The 18,583-nt window shown below is 43.6% G+C and overlaps 3 protein-coding genes across 5 annotated transcripts in view; 2 read left to right on the top strand and 1 right to left on the bottom strand.

Annotated features, from left to right (window-relative positions):
• The window catches only part of npas2 (neuronal PAS domain protein 2), a 31,299-nt gene extending 28,307 nt beyond the window's left edge, over positions 1–2,992 (top strand). Inside the window, exons 18-22 of one of the 2 annotated variants that reach the window (XM_053617998.1) lie at positions 1–157; positions 336–526; positions 724–813; positions 921–1,128; positions 1,504–2,992. The exon at positions 1–157 is cut by the window's left edge and continues 20 nt beyond it. In XM_053617998.1, the coding sequence (XP_053473973.1) occupies positions 1–157; positions 336–526; positions 724–813; positions 921–1,128; positions 1,504–1,692 (835 nt within the window). In that variant the 3' untranslated portion in view covers positions 1,693–2,992. Of the gene's footprint in view, positions 158–332; positions 527–723; positions 814–920; positions 1,129–1,503 lie in introns of both variants that reach the window. The other variant, XM_053617997.1, reaches the window with a different exon arrangement.
• Positions 2,993–4,843: 1,851 nt separating this feature from the next.
• Positions 4,844–11,060, top strand: radx (RPA1 related single stranded DNA binding protein). Its single transcript, XM_053617996.1, has 16 exons — positions 4,844–5,672; positions 6,168–6,310; positions 6,417–6,609; positions 6,726–6,834; positions 7,125–7,225; positions 7,303–7,422; positions 7,591–7,695; positions 7,803–7,973; positions 8,462–8,631; positions 8,745–8,872; positions 9,298–9,345; positions 9,479–9,579; positions 9,970–10,269; positions 10,361–10,516; positions 10,719–10,882; positions 10,988–11,060. The coding sequence occupies exons 1-15, from the start codon at positions 5,111–5,113 to the stop codon at positions 10,856–10,858; spliced, it is 2,547 nt and encodes an 848-aa protein (XP_053473971.1). The 5' UTR covers positions 4,844–5,110; the 3' UTR covers positions 10,859–10,882; positions 10,988–11,060.
• A 19-nt stretch (positions 11,061–11,079) lies between these two features.
• Positions 11,080–15,839, bottom strand: apool (apolipoprotein O-like). Of its 2 annotated transcripts, none has more exons than XM_053618000.1 (10): positions 15,753–15,839; positions 14,320–14,421; positions 14,043–14,162; positions 13,681–13,735; positions 13,503–13,601; positions 13,245–13,336; positions 13,053–13,151; positions 12,558–12,966; positions 12,324–12,407; positions 11,080–11,836 (listed from the first exon to the last, which is right to left on the bottom strand). In XM_053618000.1, exons 1-10 carry the CDS (start codon positions 15,762–15,764, stop codon positions 11,748–11,750), a joined length of 1,161 nt encoding a protein of 386 aa, XP_053473975.1. In that variant the 5' UTR covers positions 15,765–15,839; the 3' UTR covers positions 11,080–11,747. The 2 variants fall into 2 exon arrangements, 1 of the variants encoding a protein (XP_053473975.1); XR_008385029.1 differs by having other exon boundaries at positions 11,081–11,260; positions 11,694–11,836; positions 12,324–12,966.
• Positions 15,840–18,583: the final 2,744 nt, after the last annotated feature.

Here is an 18,583-nt window from a genome sequence, read left to right as displayed (position 1 = left end):
GCATGTGGATTTTCCTCAGCAGGCTTCAGCTCCAAACAGCCAGTCAGGAGTCCTTCACCACAACAACACACAACACCCCAAACCCCCACACTGCACACCGCACACAGCCTCGTCTCACACACTGCACCGAGAGCAGCCCAGCAGCTCCACCACGCAGGTAAACACACACGCACACACACACACACACACACAGACACACACACCATCCTTACCACACATACATTAACAAATCATTGTAGAGAATGTGTAAAATGTACACAATCCTGATCAGCATGTAAGTGTATTTACATCTGTATGTGTGTGTGTCTGTGTGTGTTTGTGTATGTGTGTAGCAGAGGCTGGTGCAGATGCAGAGCATGTGTGTCCCGGTCCAAACACACACCAGCCTGACGATGCCGCTCTACAGCAACCCCATGATGTTCTCGCCGAACCAGGGATACCGCAACACACTGGACACACACACACACCATGCTCAACACACCCACCGGCAAACAGATACAGACAACGGGCCTGGCGGACAGCTACGGTACACACACACACACACACACACACACACACACACACACACTGACACAAACTTACAGAATATCAGATGTTATACTTCTGAAAAATATGATGTTGTATAAATGTGATTTAACACACACACACACACACACACACACACACACACAGGCATACTAGTGAAATGTGTGTCTAGGGCTGAAAGGTGTGTGTGATTGACAGGATGTTGTTAAACCAGCCGGTGCAGAATCTGGTTCCAGACAGCAGTGGAACACCGACATCACACTTCAGCACCACCATCCATCAAACCAAGTGAGTGTGTGTGTGTGTGTGTGCGTTGATGCAGCACTACATGTTCATGTGTATTGCTTTCAAATATGATATTACATTTGATTGAACAATGTGTGTGTGTTGTGCAGATATTTGGACCAGCAGATGATGGCCCCCTCTTTCCCGGTGCAGCAGGTCAGCTGTAATGCCGTTCTAGTCCCCTCCCCTGTGTTCACGTCACCAATCGTGATCACCCACAACAGTTTCATCACTCCTCGGGCCCCGCCCACCTACACGCCCAACCCCCAGAACACTCAGCAGGGCCTGCACATCCAACAACATCAGCAGTTCTTTCAGGTAAACGAGTCATCGGAGAACGATTCCCTTCGGAACGATTCGCTTGTAAATGATTCATTGTGAGAACAAATAAGCACATAAAACGATTCATGTAAGAACAGTTGCGCTCGGAGTGATTCGTTTGCTCACGATTCACCCCGGGTAAGTTCACGCTACAGTGATTTCTCCGAGAACAGTTAACCGTCGACCTCGGACCGATACGTTCGAGAACGATTCACCTCTGTGTGTTCATATTAGAACGATTCATATACCTAGAACAGTGCAAACAGGACGATTCATCCTTAAGTGATTCACATGTAAATGATTCACGTCATGATTGAATGAAATACGAGACGACAGGAGTCTATTTGTTTAATATTTCTGTTTCTGTCTAAGATGCAGCCGCAGGGTCTCATTCAGAGCGGCCCCAGTCAGGCCTTTTTCCACACAACCAACATCCAGCCGCAAAGCACTGTGGGATACATTCAGCAACAACAACCGCAACAACAGCAGCAGCAGCAGCACCTTCATTCCCAGCCTTCAGCAAGCAGCCTATCAGATTACAGAAACATCCTTCCACGGTAGCCCCACCCCTCTGTGGGAGGGCCAGAAAGGCTGCCAGGACAGCGCATGGAGCGGTTAGCTCTGTGGCCCGACAGGAAAGGATGCTGGGAAGGCAGAGCACGTGAAATTCACCGCCAAGCCTAAAGAAACACCAAAGCCAAAATCCCTCTGTGCCACGAAAACGGATGTAGAACGTGGCGAGTTGTGAAACTCCGCCCCCCCAGACACTGCACACAAAGAATATTGTTGCTGTGGGAGGGGGGCTAGCTAGAGGTCACAGGAAAAGCCATGCCCCCCAACCCCTGACACTCAACAGAAGTGTCTTGAGGTAACTGGTGCACTGAAGAGAGAATCTTCAGGATGACCTGGAAGAAGAATAAAAAAAAAAATGCGCTTTTGGAAAACCTGACGTTTTATAAATTATGTGTTTGTGTCGTTTTTTTTCTGTCATTTCTTTTTTCATACGGTTACGATGACGGTTATGGCATTATCAGGTTTGTGCTCAACATTATTGCAAATGAATATAAAGAAAACCGTGATGTTAGCTGGGAACTGTTCACCTTTGATAAATGTTGCGATTTTACAGCAACAGGAAGTGACGTGAAATGAAGTGGGTGGGGCTGAGCGACCCTACAAAGTCTGGTGCGGTTTATCCTTACGCGCACGAGAAACAAATACGGCAAAAACACTACGAAAGAGTACGATTTAAGATGTTTCATATAAAGATGTAAATGTGTTCAAGCGGTTAGCATGAACCGCAGCACGTCAGCGCCCGTGTTGGTTTGGAGTAGCCGGTTATGTACGTTTAAAAAGTATTTATTGAACCTGAGAATTTTAGCTGCTTTGAATGTATAATGATTTTTGAGTGTCGAAAAAACAAACGCAGATGAAACAGGCCAGTGAACATGGTAGGTGCTGTGAGGAAAACCGTAGCAACCAGCGCTAATCTCAAAGAAACTAGCGACAGTTAGCGACGTGAGGCGACAAATGAAGGTAAGGAAAACTCGGCGTAGAAAAAAAAACCCCACAGGGTTAGCGTTGGAAAAAGAGTACAATTTATAATTAGCTGATTTTTAAGCAGGAAAACTCGAGTCAAGGATGAATATTTACAGTACTGTTCATGAAATTCCTTCATTTATGCCAACAGAAAAAAAGAAACTATATTAAAAATATATGAACGCAGCTATGAGACCAACCTGACATGTCATTTCATTGTGTTTCGTTCTTTTCCTCTGTACATGAGGCTCAGGCTTCAGCTGGGGTTTCCTGGATCAATAAAAAGCGGATGATGAATTAAACTGAAGGGGAATTAGGTCATGCTTCATATTTTCCTCACACACATGATGCTTCTCTGGGCCGTAATGATGACCAAATCAATTAGTTTGGTGCAAGTAGGATAGTAGTTTAGTTAAATGCCATCGTTTAGGTTGCTAGTCACATGAAAGACCATTAAATAAACAGGCTAACACGCAAACTAGCCAGAATTTCAGTGGCCCTGATGTTTCTGACCGAACCTGGGAGTGAGGCAACTGACAACATGAACATGCGTAGTGAAGAAAAAAAAAAGATAAACATATCAACTTCAGATTGTACCACATGCTTCACTTCTGTGCTAACTTTGAACAGGGAACACAGCTGCATGCTAATACTTACTCATGTTTGGCAAACACTACAGCTGCCATTTTTGATTGGGGATGGGGGAGGATCTTCCCATCCTTCTGAAATTTCTCACATTACCTGAATGTGACATAAAAGACAAACTTTACTTTATTAAACAGGATAAATTATGCTACTCCTAGCTCTCAAGCTAGATTTACAGTGCACAGGCTAACCCCACTTAGAGTTATAGTCAATTAAATAAAAGTAAAAAAAACCTCAAAACACATGCAGCTTATGCAAACTACACATTTTACAGCCAGTCCGCTGACAGTAATGACGTTTGCTCGTTACGTGTCCACGTTGGTTGCTAGCAAGCTAGCTAGCTAATTCACTGATCATAAACGGTAAAAATAAAAAAAAAGTTCAGGCTGTGTACTCGTGTTTATGGGAAAATTCATATTCTGGTTTGAAAGTACTATAAAATCTTATGACTATATAAAAAAATATATATAGTTGTTTATTTTGTAAAAATGTCAAATAGATTGACATACATTCATGCATCCATTTTCTATAGCGTTTATCCTGCAGGGTCACGGGGAACCTGAAGTCTATCCCAGGGGGCGTGGGGCACAAGGCAGGGTACACCCTGGACGGGGTCCCAATCCATCGCAGGGCACAATCACATACACATTCACACACCCATTCATACAATACAGACACTTTAGACACACCAATCAGCCTACCGTGCATGTCTTTGGACTGGGGGAGGAAACCGGAGTACCCGGAGGAAACCCCCACAGCACGGGGAGAACATGCAAACTCCACACCCACAGGGCAGCGGCGGGAATCGAAACCCCAATCCTGGAGGTGTGAGGTGAATAGAAAAAGTATTTTGTTATAAGATTTATGATTGAGGTCTTATCTGGGTTTGTACTGCACAGCTAAAATTGTTATTATTGCTGTTATTATTATTACTACTATTACTATATGTTATATTATTATTGTTTCCCCCGTGTGTATATATATATATATATATATATATATATATATACACACATACATACATACATACATACATACATATACAATACTTTCTGTTTATGTAGGCTACTTAGAAACAATTCATTTTAAAAAATGAGTTAAAGGTATATATATGTATAGAACTGTATGGTATATGTGATATATATTACAGCACATTTCAGCACCAAAACTAAGCAGCTAAACACGCTTTATAACACACACACACACACACACACACACACACACATACATATATATATATATATATATATATATATATATATATATATATATATATATATATATATATATACATATATACATATATATAATATATAATAAAGAAATAACAAAGAAATTGAAATTAAGAACAAAACTGAATGCAAGACAAAACCGGTTTTAAAACAGAAACAAACACTGGAATAAACGCCGAAACAGAAAATGAATAATCATCTCCGTTGCTTGTCTTCTATCTCACCTCATGTAGGTGGCAACATGGCGGCGTGTTAGCCCCGCCCACTTATTGCCGTTCATACACGAAGAAGAGACCAAACTCTTTGGCGGTAATAAACCCGGAAGTGACCCGGTTGTTTTTCTTTTCGAGTTTGCTTTATCCGAGCGTACAGTTAGGCTTGTTATATTTAATGGGTTAATAACTAAACACGGAAGGCGCTTTTGTTTGTTTGTTTTGTTCAGTAAAATGTAAGACTACGTGAGATAAATAATGGAGTTATAAGAGAACTGAGTTATGAGAGATGTCAGGATTAGCCGCTAACCCGAGTGAGTAAATGTGTACGCTAATGTTTATATTTCAAGCTGAATGGCGGACCGAAACCCTCCCGAGTCTGAGTCGGAGCTGTTCTCCGCGTTAGAGCAGTTCATCTCCTCCAGGACGCTCCGCTTCACACCCGTCACCCCGCTGCGTGTCGTCGTGCTCGCGCTCGACCGCTATCTGGCCGACGCGCGCGCCGCTCCCGACAGCTACAGCTACGACGTGACGGTCACCGACGGGAAATGGCGCGTGAAGTGCTCCCTGGCGCCGGGACTGAACCGCTCGGTGCAGGTGAACTCTCTCCGGTGCGGGTCGCACGCCCTGATCACGCGCCTCTCTCTTGTTTATGACGAGACGCGGCTCCGGTGCGGCTGTGTGTGTGTAGAGGAGGCGCGAGGCGATCACAACGCTCCCGATATTTCACTCACGATAAAAGACCCGGACGCGATTCGGTGGTGGACGCACGAGGCCGTCGGTTCTTCCGTGATGGCTCTCACCGACGCGCCTCTGCGGAACAGCAGGAAACATTATTTATCGCTGTGGAACAACGAAGACCCGCACGGCGCCGTGTGGCTTCCCTGCACTCCTCCACCGGATGTCGTGATCGACGGTAAGGAGCCTCTTCATCTGCTGCTCCACACTCAGTCATCACCACCACCCCACCCGCGGCTCTGCGCTAATGTATTGGCACCCCTCTAGCCCAGGGGGAAGGGACTGCTTTAGTCTCGGAGTGGTAAATAATAAGTAAATAAGTAAGTAAATCAGTTAGTCAATGAGTAATTAAGTTGGGTAACTGAGTAAGTAAATAACTAATTAACAAATAAATAAATACATAAATAAGTACTGAAACTAAATATATTGAGGGTATCCTGCAACAAGACTGTGTGTGTGTGTCTGTCTCTCTCTCGGTCTGTGTGTGTGTGTCTGTCTGTCTGTATCTCTATCTTTGAGTATCTCTATCTTTGAGTGTCTCTATCTTCTCTCTCTTTCTCTGCCTCTCCACAGTATCTTATATATATATATATACATATATGCTTCTCTCTCTCTCCCTCTCTCTCTCTCTCTCGCATATATACATATAAAATCTCTCTTCGCCTCTCCACAGTATCTAGGATTTGTCCTCTGGTAGATTTGGACGTGTTCTTGGCCACACACAGACGGCCGTTGCCTCTGCTGGTGCGAGTTCTGCACAGATCTCGTGTAAGGTATTACGGAAAACCCGAACAGAACGTCGACTTCCCCTTTCAGGTGAGGACACGCTGCTGAAGCGGCGAGGAACGGAAACAAAAGTTGTTTTAAACTAAGTTGAGATGTGAAAGGTGTAACAGCTGTGTGTGTGTGTGTGGTGTTTCAGGCGTATTTTGAGGTGGCCGATCAGAGCGGCGTGATGTCCATGGTCCTGTGGAACGAGCTGTGTCCGGAGTGGTATCAGCGGCTGGCAGTGGGTTCGGTTCTTTACCTGCAGCATTACACTCTGAAACGCAGCTACCAAAACCGCTCCAGACCTCAACTCAGCACCCTGCCTCTCATGCCCCTCACCTCCACAGGTACTCACCACCTCTCTGAACCTCATATCACCCTAACACCAACTGCTGGGAGCTCAGATCATACTGTGTGTGTGTGTGTGTGTGTGTGTGTGTGTGTGTGTGTTGCTCTGCAACAGAAATCTGCTTGAACCCTCGAAGTCCGACTGCAGTCATCACTGTGATTCCTCCTAAAAGCGTTCAGCCGCAGTGGAGCTTACCTGAGGTCACCTACAATTTCTGTACCAGGTACACACACACCTGAGACTGCTCTTCAGGCCAGTTACCTCTTTTTATTTTATATGAAATCGAAGAGTAGATGAGATATTTAAGGTAAGCACTTTAGTTGAGCAGGAAGGAGGCGTGGCCTAACACGTACCCGCTTTATAAACGAGCTCTCACGCCGAACGGTACTCCGGAAGTTAAATTCAGTTCTCAGTATCAAACCGCTTTTTTCCCCTGATACAGTAAACAGATTTTCCTTTTATTTAGTGTAAATAAAAGCCTTACACTCGTTCCGCTTTGGTTCCTTCCGTCAGACGCGAAGTCGAGAGTCTGGCCAGTAACCAGGCATGCGACATCATCGGCGTGGTGACGTACGTCAGCCGTGTCGAGCGAATCAGGAACAGAGGAAATACAGGTATGAGTTTTGATTGGACTCAACACATTTAATGCACTCAGAGCGGACATGTGCCGAGAGCTGTGTGTGTGTTACAGTCCCGGAGAAGTTCTGGACGTACCGGTGGGTTCACGCAGTGGACGGAACCTCGGACTCTCCCTTCATCCTGGAGATTTTTGCCTCCTCTCAGCCCGAGATCTTTAACGGCATCTGTCCAAGTGAGTGTTTACTCCATGCGAACGCACTCCTGTTTATAACCCTGTAACAACACTACTTTATTATTTATAATCCATCCATTCTCATCATTCTGCACTCATCCACAGTTTCTAGTTTATTAGTTTCACATCAGATTCTTTCTTTTTTTAATTCTCTCCCTGTCCCTGCAGTGGCGTATCTCGTGTGTACGCACATGCGTGTGTGTCCGGGTTCGGGTTCGGGGGGTTCCTCTCTTTACCTGACCAGCAGCACAGAGACTCAGCTCTTCATCACAGGTGATCAGTGTGCAGACTGACTGCTGCAGCAAGTGAACCCATCTGAATAGAGTAAAACACACTGTGTGTGTGTGTGTGTGTGTGTGTGTGTGTGTGCGCACGCTCAGGCTGTCACAGGAAGCAGCCGTACGTGTCTGATCCGAAAGTCAAGGCCTTCATCCAGTGGGCGAAGACTCTGAAGGACAGCGTAGTACTGAGGAAGACCACGGTGGGGGGGCAGTACTGTTACCCCCCTCCCCCGCCCACCTTCACACCAAATACCACCAGCAACAGAGCGAGTAAGATGTTTGTCCGTCGCCGTGCGCCACGTGCGCATGCTAACGAGCAGGTTATAACAGCAAAGCACTGGCTCTGAGCCGAGGTCGAAAGTCGTGTTTCATTACAAATTACAATTATTAGAAATTTTCCTGAAATAGTAGCGAGTATGAATTTAGACGTTCACGTTTAACACGAATACGGATCTTTAACCACGTGAAATACCTTCAGATTCTGGGAGGCGGAGCTCGGGGGGGCGTGTTCTAAAATTTCCCTGTGTCTTTGTATTGTGGTGATGATAAACCAACCTGCCATTTTGTGTCAAACAACTATAAACATGTGATCCCGGTCATCCAAGATGGCTGCCCTATAAAGTATGGCTCATGTATATAGATTATGCTGGATTAGATTAGATTAGACCAGACCAGGAAGTCTGCATGACATCACAACTGGGAGAAATTTCTGGAAAAGTCTTGTCATGTTGTTAATATTCTTCACGCGTGTGGTGTAGGTGAAGGAGCGCTTCCGTCGTTAATGGCCGTAGGGGACCTATGGAAGGAGCTGGAGAGTCTGCAGTATAGAGAACACAGGAGAGTGGCGGTACAAGGCCACATCACTGCTGTGCAATACCACCGGTGGCCACCTGAGGCGCCACACACCACACCTCCGAGTGAACAGCTGGTCTGTCCTTCACGTTTCTACGCTTAACACGTTAACCGCTAAAATAGATCACACCCTGACTGTGAAAATGGTACAAAAAAAAAGAGTAGATTTTGTTTTGTTTTTGTTAACAGGTGGAGCATGACTCTGTGGGTGTGGCCAGAGGCTCTTCCCTTAGCACAGGAGCAGACGGACAGAGCGAGACGTCCCCGGCTCCATCACGAAGCGATGCCACAAATCCTAAGCGGAGGAGGGTTGAGCAGTGAGTGAATTCATACTTCATTCATTTAGTATAGATTATTTTATTATATTCCTTTTATATACTAAGGAGAACTCGTTCTCATTCCTTTCACATACGCGCCTTTTTTCACTATGAATAGTTATTTTTTCTATATATTTATGCATTCTTGGTATTTTTAGCAGGATAATCTTTATTCAGGGTTCAAAATATTATTCAGACCTTAAAGCTGAGCATTAGGAAGTTCATATAATAATTACGATAAACAGCAACGTTGAATAATATGAAAAATATACCGTATAGCGCAATAATGTTTTTGGCCACGCCCACTCGGACAGTTCTAATAAGCTTTACATTACATTCCTTTTTTTAAAAAAAAAATATTCGTTCATTTGTGATTAGTAGAAGTGTGTACAACGTCTTTCCTGTTTCTGCGTGTTTATATACAGAGGCGTGCTGAGGCAGTACTGGACCAGAGCCAAGCGGCTGTTAGAAAGGTAGTGAATAATATTCAGAAACGGGAAGATTTAAAGTGTCTAATATTCAGGAATTGTGGGAATTTCTGGGAGTTTTTGTTTACGCTTGCGGCCTAGTTTTTAATTACGACTTCCTGTCCCCCCCCCCACCCAGACAGATAAAGCCAGCAGATTGTCACGAGGATGAGGAGACCATAAGACGGTCTGACGAAGAGGACGGTGAAGCTCTTTCCACGCCGTCACCTCAACCTACAGGTGCTGATCCACGATAACAGTCCGAGATTAGTGCGTACAGCGCAGTGCTGTTGAATCCTGGATTCTGATTGGTCGGAAGGTGTCGATTAAATTTCTAGGACTGCAGCGCTGAACGTACTACAGCCTCACGTCCCGGGTTTATATTAACACGCTCGTATTAATACGTCGCCGTTTCTGTAATCTGTGGACGTTAAATGTAATTATAAATGGGTTAAAAGAACGTATATTCATTTTTTAAAACACATTTTAATCTTTGGCAAAATGCGGTGAGGACTCAAACACTTCAGGACGTGCTGTTTAAAGGAGAATAAACCTAATAATAATAATACTACTACTACAGCACCCTGTTGTTTATTAGCACAGTCACAGTGCACCTGCTTTGTTTCCCAGACAACAGCGAGACAGGAAGCACCCCCGACACACCGCAATCTCCCGCTCACCCTGTTGTGTCATGGGAGAGCAGCGTGTGGCCGTTACTCAAGCAGGACGTCGTGGATCACGTGCGCTGCGCCTCGCTGGACCGCGAGAGCGTCCCGGAAAAATTCAATTTCAACGACCGAGACGTCTTCCTACACAGGCTCAACCTCAGCCCTGCGAAGTGGAGCCCGGAACTTCCATCAGACACCGACTCCTGTAATCAAACACACACTCCTGTAAACTTCCCCGGATACTTCACGCTCACGTTACTGGGTACGAAACGCAGACCCTGCGCCCGTTTGTTACAATTTTTACGGTAACTAGTAGAACACTCTAGCGGTTTTGTTTTCGTCCTTTCTCTCAGGGTTGAATCAGCAGGCTGCAGTCGACTCCCACTTCCTCCCCGTGTTTTGCGCCGAGGATCCGCGAGCCGCCGGGACGTCCTACGATCTCCATGACGACACGCTGACGTCATGCCTTTCCACAGGACGTGTCTGCACTCAGGCCAACTTTTCACCAGGTGTGTGTCTTTTACCTACGCTCCATCTCCGTGAAAGGAAACTCAGACACGTGATTTCTGATTACAGAACGTTGTAAAGGCCAGAAAGCTGTTTAGTTTAACGTAGCTCAGGTTAATCGTAAAGAAAACGTTCCTTAAACTGACCAAGCACAGTTTAACCAGGTTCAGTTGATTCGTTTGCTTTTTTCCCCTCCTCCCCCAGAGACGTTACTGAGCTCCGCCCCGGCCCTGGAGGCCGAGCGGGTGGTGTGCTTGTTGGACGTGTGTCTGCTGGGTGAGAACCAGCTCGAGATCGTCTGCTCTAAACTGTACACGACCGCACACGTCATCGCTCCTGTGTGAAGCACATCTGCACAGGCCGTGCCGGTATTCCTTATCTGTGTTTTGTTCTTTATTGAAGTAGCGTGAAATAAATATATTTTTTTTTTGGGATTCGAGGGGAATGATCTTTCACTCTTTATTTCCACACAGGTTTGCGTCGTGTGCAGTTCAAAAATGAACCAGTGTTTTGGCACTCACAATTCATTCAATCAAACCACACTCGCATTTTTAACAAATTTATTTATTTATTCATTTCTTAACTGACAACAAAATCACCTCGATATGCAAAATCTGCTGATTCGGGCGGGGGGGGGTAATGGTTCAGAGTTCATAAGGTACACACCTTACTGCCCTTCAACCGACAAAGTGAAGCGAAAAACATCGGCCCGAAACGGTTTAGTTCCAAAGAGTAATCTTCACATTCTGTTTGGAGAATCAAAAAAGGTACCGAAGTCAGTTTTGTTGCCCGTTTTTTTTTTTTTAAAATATGAGGTATTCACACTATTAAACAGCAATGGCTCGATTTCTACTCGATGTGAACGAGGTCAGAGAAGTGTGTGTGTGTGTGTGTGTGTGTGTGTGTGTGTGTGTGTGTGTAAAGATGCAACTGTTTGAATTGCATACTTTTAAAAGATTCACATCAGACAGGTTTTCCGATCTTCTATTACGTTCTTATTTTGTTTAAACGAGGTATCTTAATTATTTGGCATCAAAGAAAGTGTTGCCGAGTCGATTGTGCGGTCTTAGAAGCGGACAACTCTGGATTCACGTTGTGTCTTTTTGAGGTTAAAAGACGACGGCAAGAATACTTGTAGTACGATACGATAACCATAAACCCATAATCCTTCCTTCTTACCCTCCACACCCACTCCATTCTCATACTCATTCGCTGGTTCATTTGGTTTTCCGTTTATCCCCGGGTGCTGTACAAGTCGGCATCTTCGGGATGAGCCTGTCCGTGATCCAACAACGACGGGTCAGGAACAAACTGCGGCTTCTCTGCAAAAGTGAAAGTGGGGGGACAAAACAAAAATGTATTAAAAAGCAGTACATATCTACAAGACAAATGATCAGCATGAAGAACCTCTAGATCAGCGGTCACCAAACCGTCTTCCCTCAGATCGGCCTTCCTACAGGGTTTCATCTCCAACCAAAATCTAACGCCTGTTTCGGTTGAAGAAGAACTTCTTAAGGCAATGACGAGACGTGCAGGTGAGCAAGGTTATGGTTGGAGCTAAAGTCTTCAGGAAGGCAGAGCTCCAGGAACAGGGCTGGTGACCACTGCTCCAGACAAACTGGTTAATTGGTGAGCCTTACTGTGGGATATAGGTTACCTATGGCTTGTTAGGGGAAAATCCCTAGGGGTGTGGTTTCTTTCACAGCAGGGACTCGTTATTGGTAAGCAGCCTCGGCTAAGGAACTGTAATAGGGTGTGATTACTTTTACAACAGTTATTAAAAAAAAAAAAAAAAGTGTTGGGTCTCACCTTTGATTGGAGGTCCGTTTGTGATCTCTGGAGCGGTGGGGGGTACAGCTTCCTCTGCAGCAAAGGGTGAAGGTGTAGGTTCCTCTACAATCAGGGGCACAGCTTCAGGCAAATTTTCAACAATTTCTGTAACTTCCACAACATCAGACATAATGTCTACAGCTGGAGAACTTTCTGCAACGGTAACCCCTATAACTACCGCAGCCTCAGGTGGTGTCCTTTCCGAGGAAATACCTGGTGAAGGGAAATCTTCAACAACTGGCGTAGCTTCTACAGTCAGAGCAGTCCCAACTTCTGCAGCTGGTGAATCCTCAGACACGGGACTAGACTCTGCAACAGGTGTTTTCTCTGTTGGAACGGCCTCAGACACATATGTAACTGCTTCAAGGGCAACATCCCCAGAGACAGGGGTAGTTGTCTCTTCTTGTGGGGCAAGTTCTACACCTGTGTGTACAGGTGGAATCTCTACACCCAAGACAACCTCTGATGGAATAGCTTCCTTTGGTGCCAAGTCAGGCACAGTGGTAAGAGGAACAACCTCTGCCTGGGCAAGATCCACAGCTGGAGAAGCAGGGGTAATTTCTGTGACAGCATCTACAGTTGGGGAAACCTCTGGCACAGGGGCAACTTCTTCTGCTGCATGCTACATTTGAAGAAAGAGAACATTTTCTATATCTGTACGCTGCTTATGCCCATGCACGTTTGTGTCCGTATGTACACATTAGATACCTTCAGGCTTGTGTCAGGAACAATGCCTTCCTCTTTGGGTTTGGATTTGAGCGCGGAGGCAACCGAAGAACCGGCAGCGTACACTCTTTTTCCTGTCACCTACAGAGAAAGATGAAGGTCCAGTAGCAGTTAGAGACAGCACAGGTCCGGTTTCAGAATAATGGCCATGTTTTGATAATGTACCTACGCTACCTTCGCAACTCCAACAGTATACGTGGGGTAGCACACAGCCGTGCCAACCGTTATCAGCGCCAGAGGAACAGCTATTCTCCTGAGTCGAGAGCCTGAAACCACACACGTACACAAATGCATCTGGTGGAATACTGGAAGGCTTTCAAGGTGAACATGTCTTGCAATGTGAAGATTTCAACCTGTGTACTATACTGTATAGTCCATCTAGTGCAAGGCTCGCCATTATTAAACATTTTTCTTTCTCAGTGAATAGCTCACCCTTGCGTGCCAGGATGAGGCCAGCCAATCCGGACACAGTGATTACACCAACTCTGGGCAGGAAGCCAGGGGGCGGGTCCCTCAGGAAATGATACGTGTCTAACATCACAGAAAGATCAAGAATCAGAAGTCATGTCGTAGGAGACACCCCCTCCACTGCACTTGCAGAAATACTCACCTTGTCCCGCTCGGTATAAAGAAATGGTGCCGACTTTGATTGAGGTGCAAGTGTTCTGTATTTAAAAAGATTTTAACCAGGAAAAACAGCAGGTCAACATTTTTTCATTCAATACTCAATAAACCTATAGAAAGGCATTAATAGAAACAAAAAGTCTGTTCTGCAATCCCATAATGCTCGTCAGTGCAAACAGGCAAGTTCTTTTTTTTCCCTTCTTTTTTTAGACAATATAATTATAGTAATTCCAGATTTTATCCCAATAGGATTCAAGTCCAGAGTGTAATTATATTATGAATCAGGGAAAACTTGTGTATCTGTGACGCTCGGCCATAACGACATTATCACCCCAGCTTGGTGTTCACCTGCACGGCTCTGACGTAAGGCTGAAGCCCTGCCCTCATCAGCCCGAAGCCTGTCTCCAGGTGTCCCGGTTTCTCCTCTGCACAGCGCAGCGCTGGAGGCTCTGCGCTGTAGATACACAACTATGGAGAAAGAATGAAGTCAGGTAAATACAGAGAACCCGCTCTATCGCGTTACTGTAGGTAGACAACTAAACACGGAACAGGAAGAGTGTGTGGGGAAGAGTGAGTGTGTGAGTGTGTGTGTGTGTGTGTGTGTGCGCGTATCAGCATGTCTCACCTCTCGTGGTGAAATCTGCTCCTGCGTCTTTTCCTCGGTCACGGCATAAACTCGGAATGAGGCCAAACCCAAAGCAGCCGGTACTGCTGCCAACTTCACCACCTCAGGATTAAACACACACACACACACAGTCTCCATATCTAATAAAGAATACAGTTTCAACGTTGTGGTCTAATTCAGACGTTCCCAAAAGTGTACAGCTTAACACAGGAGAAGTATTTATTCAGTCTAATTGAGTGTATGGCTTTTAAACATCTTAAAAATAAACAAATAAATAAATTCCCGAAAATGCAACGTCCATGTACGAATAGATTTTTTTTTTTTTTTTTTAAATCAAAAATCTATATTTTCAAGAAGACATTTTAAACATTAAATCAAATAGTTTCCCAAAACAAGTAGGCTGTATTCATTCGGGAAGCTGGAGCTCCTGGTGAGCTGAGAAGATCCTGAGAGCGTGTCCAAGCGTCTCCACGCATTTAATATCTAAAATAGTCATTCTTTATTCACGGCATAATTTCACGTCTTTGTTTCATTCTGTGTGTGTGTGTTATTAGTCGAAAATAATGAAAACGAAGACCTTCTATCAGCAGGGGTGTACAAACTTTTCAGTGTCAATCCATGCAGGAAAATGGCTCCGAATAAAATCTAAATCACGTATGGCTTAAAACTGACTAACATTTAAGATCAGGATCACAAGGAAATGCAGGTTTATTCCAATCAATGAATCAACTTATTATCCAAGTGTACCTTTTAAAAAATAAATATGTATTTTATTTTATATATATATATATATATATATATATATATATATATATATATATATATATATAGTCTATTTGTTGTTTTTTTTGGTACATTCTTCTTACACATGTCCGTGTGGCACCATTTTTCAATATAAATGGCTTATTTCATATAATATTAAGAAAAGTAAAAACCAAAGAAGCCTTAAAACTGAACAGAGTTAGTGTTTGTGTATTTACTTAAGGGACACAGCATTTGTTATGAATGACTTACTTACTATTTTACTGTTATTTATTATTACTATGATCTGGACATGTTTGGAACACGTTAAGTTCTAGATGTTTAGTTTAACTGACTGTAAATGAAATAGCTGGAGCATTAAGGGAAGAAAGAAAGCCCAGACTTGATGCTGCTATTGACTGATGTATACTACTCGTACCGTGTTGTGTTGTGTTGTGTGTTACACACTATGTAGTACGCTAGTACGCTGCTTCAGGAACGCTCTGTTCTACGTGTTCAACTTCTCTCGTAAGCAAGTAAACAAGCGCGGGTTTAAAAATAAAAACAAGCTACACAAAGTAAACTCTCAGGGTTGTCCGCTCTTAATATATATATTTTTGTAACGGACACGTTTTATTTTTTTAAACCAATTTAAACCCTAAACTAACATTTCGCTCAATTCAAACACTCACCTTGGCCGCCATGTCGCCTCCGCCCCCTCACGCGCTCAGTGTCTCTACGGAGGCCCGGAGGGGTCAGCACGGGTCAGAGCAAAAAACGCGAAACAAAAATCCCAGGTGCCTTTAAATTACAGAAACAAATCTTAATAAACGTAATTTAGGATTCTTATCTCATCTTATCTTATCTTACAGACTCATGTCTGTTACCAAGCAAACAACAATGCACAAGCGTGCTGCTGGGAGGTAAACATTAGATTAAATTAGATTAGATTAGATTAAAATAGAGAACAAAAATGGCACTCGGTGATACAAACGTTTGCGTGTTTCTCGGACTAGCGATCGTAATTTAAAAACATCAGTGTTTCTGATTAGTCAAAACCAGGGGCGTTAGCTGGACTGTTAATCTCCTGCACACACACGCAGAGCTATAGTTGTCGTTATAGTTCATTTATAGAGTGGGTTTAATGTACAGAGCTCTCAGTGTTGACATGAGTGACGTTTTAACTCGATACCGTTGTGTGCATTGAGTTTTGGCCTTGAAGTGATATTGACTGCTTCCTTCTTTTCAAAGCTACAGGATACAGTAAAGATAACCAGTAAACTAGCAACGGCATACAGGATGCAAAGCATCTGAACGATGCCGTGTACAGTAGTGCACATGGGATCTGAGGGAGACGGTGTAGAGATGTTGATCCTCCAGCTGATGTCAGTAAAGAGCTGCGCAAACTCTGGGCGCCGATTGAGGTCAAAACGACACAAATCGTAAGTGCGGAGATCTTCATTTATTCATTTTTGCATTTTACAATCTTTATCATATATATATTTATATTTATATATATGTGTGTGTGAGTGTGTGTACTGTATATAGGAGAAAAAAAAAAGAAAGAAAGAAAAAGGAGGGCGAGCCTGCAGTGACACGAAGAGTTCTGGAGTGCAGAAAGAAAAAGAGCAGCGCTTTCTGATGGAGAAGTCTCAGAACAACTTCCTCTTCACTCAGCAGGGCGGAGAGCAGGGCGCGAAATAAGTGCCCTAAACCACAGTGAAGCCCAGGAGAACCCACACACACACACACACGCACGCACGCACACACTCTCACACACACTCTCACACGCACACATATATATGTGTATATATGCGATCTTACACATGATGCTGGAGATGCTATAAATACAGTCCACAGTGGAGTTTATAATATGACGACATTCTACATCACGGAAACGTAAAGGACAGAGAGTGCGCATGTGTGTGTTTGTGTTTTAGTTTGTCAATAATCTGTACAATTTACACTGTTAAAAATAATTACATTCGACTCCATTCAGGTACGTCCCCACCCCCCCAGCCGTTCTATTCACACGCTAATGTAAATGCGAATACACAACAGAACACTTTGAGAAAATCTGCGTGTCAAACACATCAGCAAATACATTTCATACACAATGCTGATGTGGACTCGAGCGTAGACATACCGTAGATTTTCCCCCTCAGATCAACTCAACATACAGGATTGTATGGAACAGAAATGATTCAGTATTGATTCAGTACTGTTCCTGACACGCCCTGCATGACTCGCGTCCTCACCCCGTTCCACGATGATTCGAATCCCTTTTAGTGGATGTTCTGCTTGCGCAAGTGAAGCTAGTGCGGGATTGTCCAGATTCGGAAGGTAATTCCCTTTCAACCCAGTGGGTTCTAAATGTAAACAGAGCAACGGAGTACTTTAATATTGATCATCTCTGACAACTGTACATGTAGTTAGCACGTCCGCTAATTAGCACACGTGCGAGTATGACTTGGCTAAAATGGACTACACGAGAGGGTGGCGAGTGGGTGAGTCAGAAAAGCAGATCAGTGGGGGTGTGTTAAGGACAGTACTGAAACATGAACACAGACAGTATTTTTCCATCAGCAACCGTGCCGGAGCCTGGGCGTCTCACACAGTCCCGGGCAACAGTCAGTGATATAATACCGGAACAAATAGAACTGAAAATACATCGCTAATGCTAAACATTTCTTCCTCGTGACCAGTTCCATCGTCCTCCCCATGATAACACCTGGAATCTAGAGTATACTGGGCTCGCTAGGGTTAGCGAACAATTTTCAATTCTTTTGAATGATTTAAAAATAAAAAGGCAGTTCATTTTACTCTCGATCGTTAGCATGACGTTAACATGACAAGGACACGACTGTGGATCAAACGGCTTCGGCTCCGTGTTGGTGGAAAAAAAAAAAGTCTAACGGATACTAAATTCAACGGAAAATTCTAGAATCAGTGGACTCTCAAATCAGAATTAATAATAAAATAAAAAATATATATATTTTTTTTAAAAAAATATTGGAATTTTCAAAATCAGAGTTCTGGAATTTATCAAAAAATTCTAAAATCCTTGGATTTTGAATTCAGCAATCCTAAATCTGAAAAAAAAAAAATGGTTGCGAATTAAAAAAACTATTAGCAGAGTTAAATAATTTTGAACTAAATGTTCTGGAACTTTATACAATTTTTTTTTTAGAATCCTTGGACTTTGAACTCAAAATTCTGGAATTTTCTAAACATTTTTGAATTCTTGGACTTTGAACTCACAATTCTAGAATTTTCTACCAAATTTTAGAATCCTTGGAGTTTCAAACCAGAGTTCTGAAATTTTAAAAAAATTTTTAAAAATCCTTGGATTTTGAATTCAGCGATCCTAAATCTAAAGCAATGGTTTTGCACTAAGAGTTTGAGAATTTAAAAGCTAATTTAAAATCAGCAGAGGTACATAATTTTGAACTAAATGTTCTGGAATTTTATTTAAAAATTTTTTTTTTGAATCCTTGGATTTAAAACTCGGAATTCTGGAATT

Source organism: Ictalurus furcatus, chromosome 28 (genome assembly GCF_023375685.1).
Source record: "Ictalurus furcatus strain D&B chromosome 28, Billie_1.0, whole genome shotgun sequence".
Taxonomy (NCBI): domain Eukaryota; kingdom Metazoa; phylum Chordata; class Actinopteri; order Siluriformes; family Ictaluridae; genus Ictalurus; species Ictalurus furcatus.
Note: the sequence above shows the minus strand (reverse complement) of the source record. Positions and strands in the feature narration are given on the sequence as shown.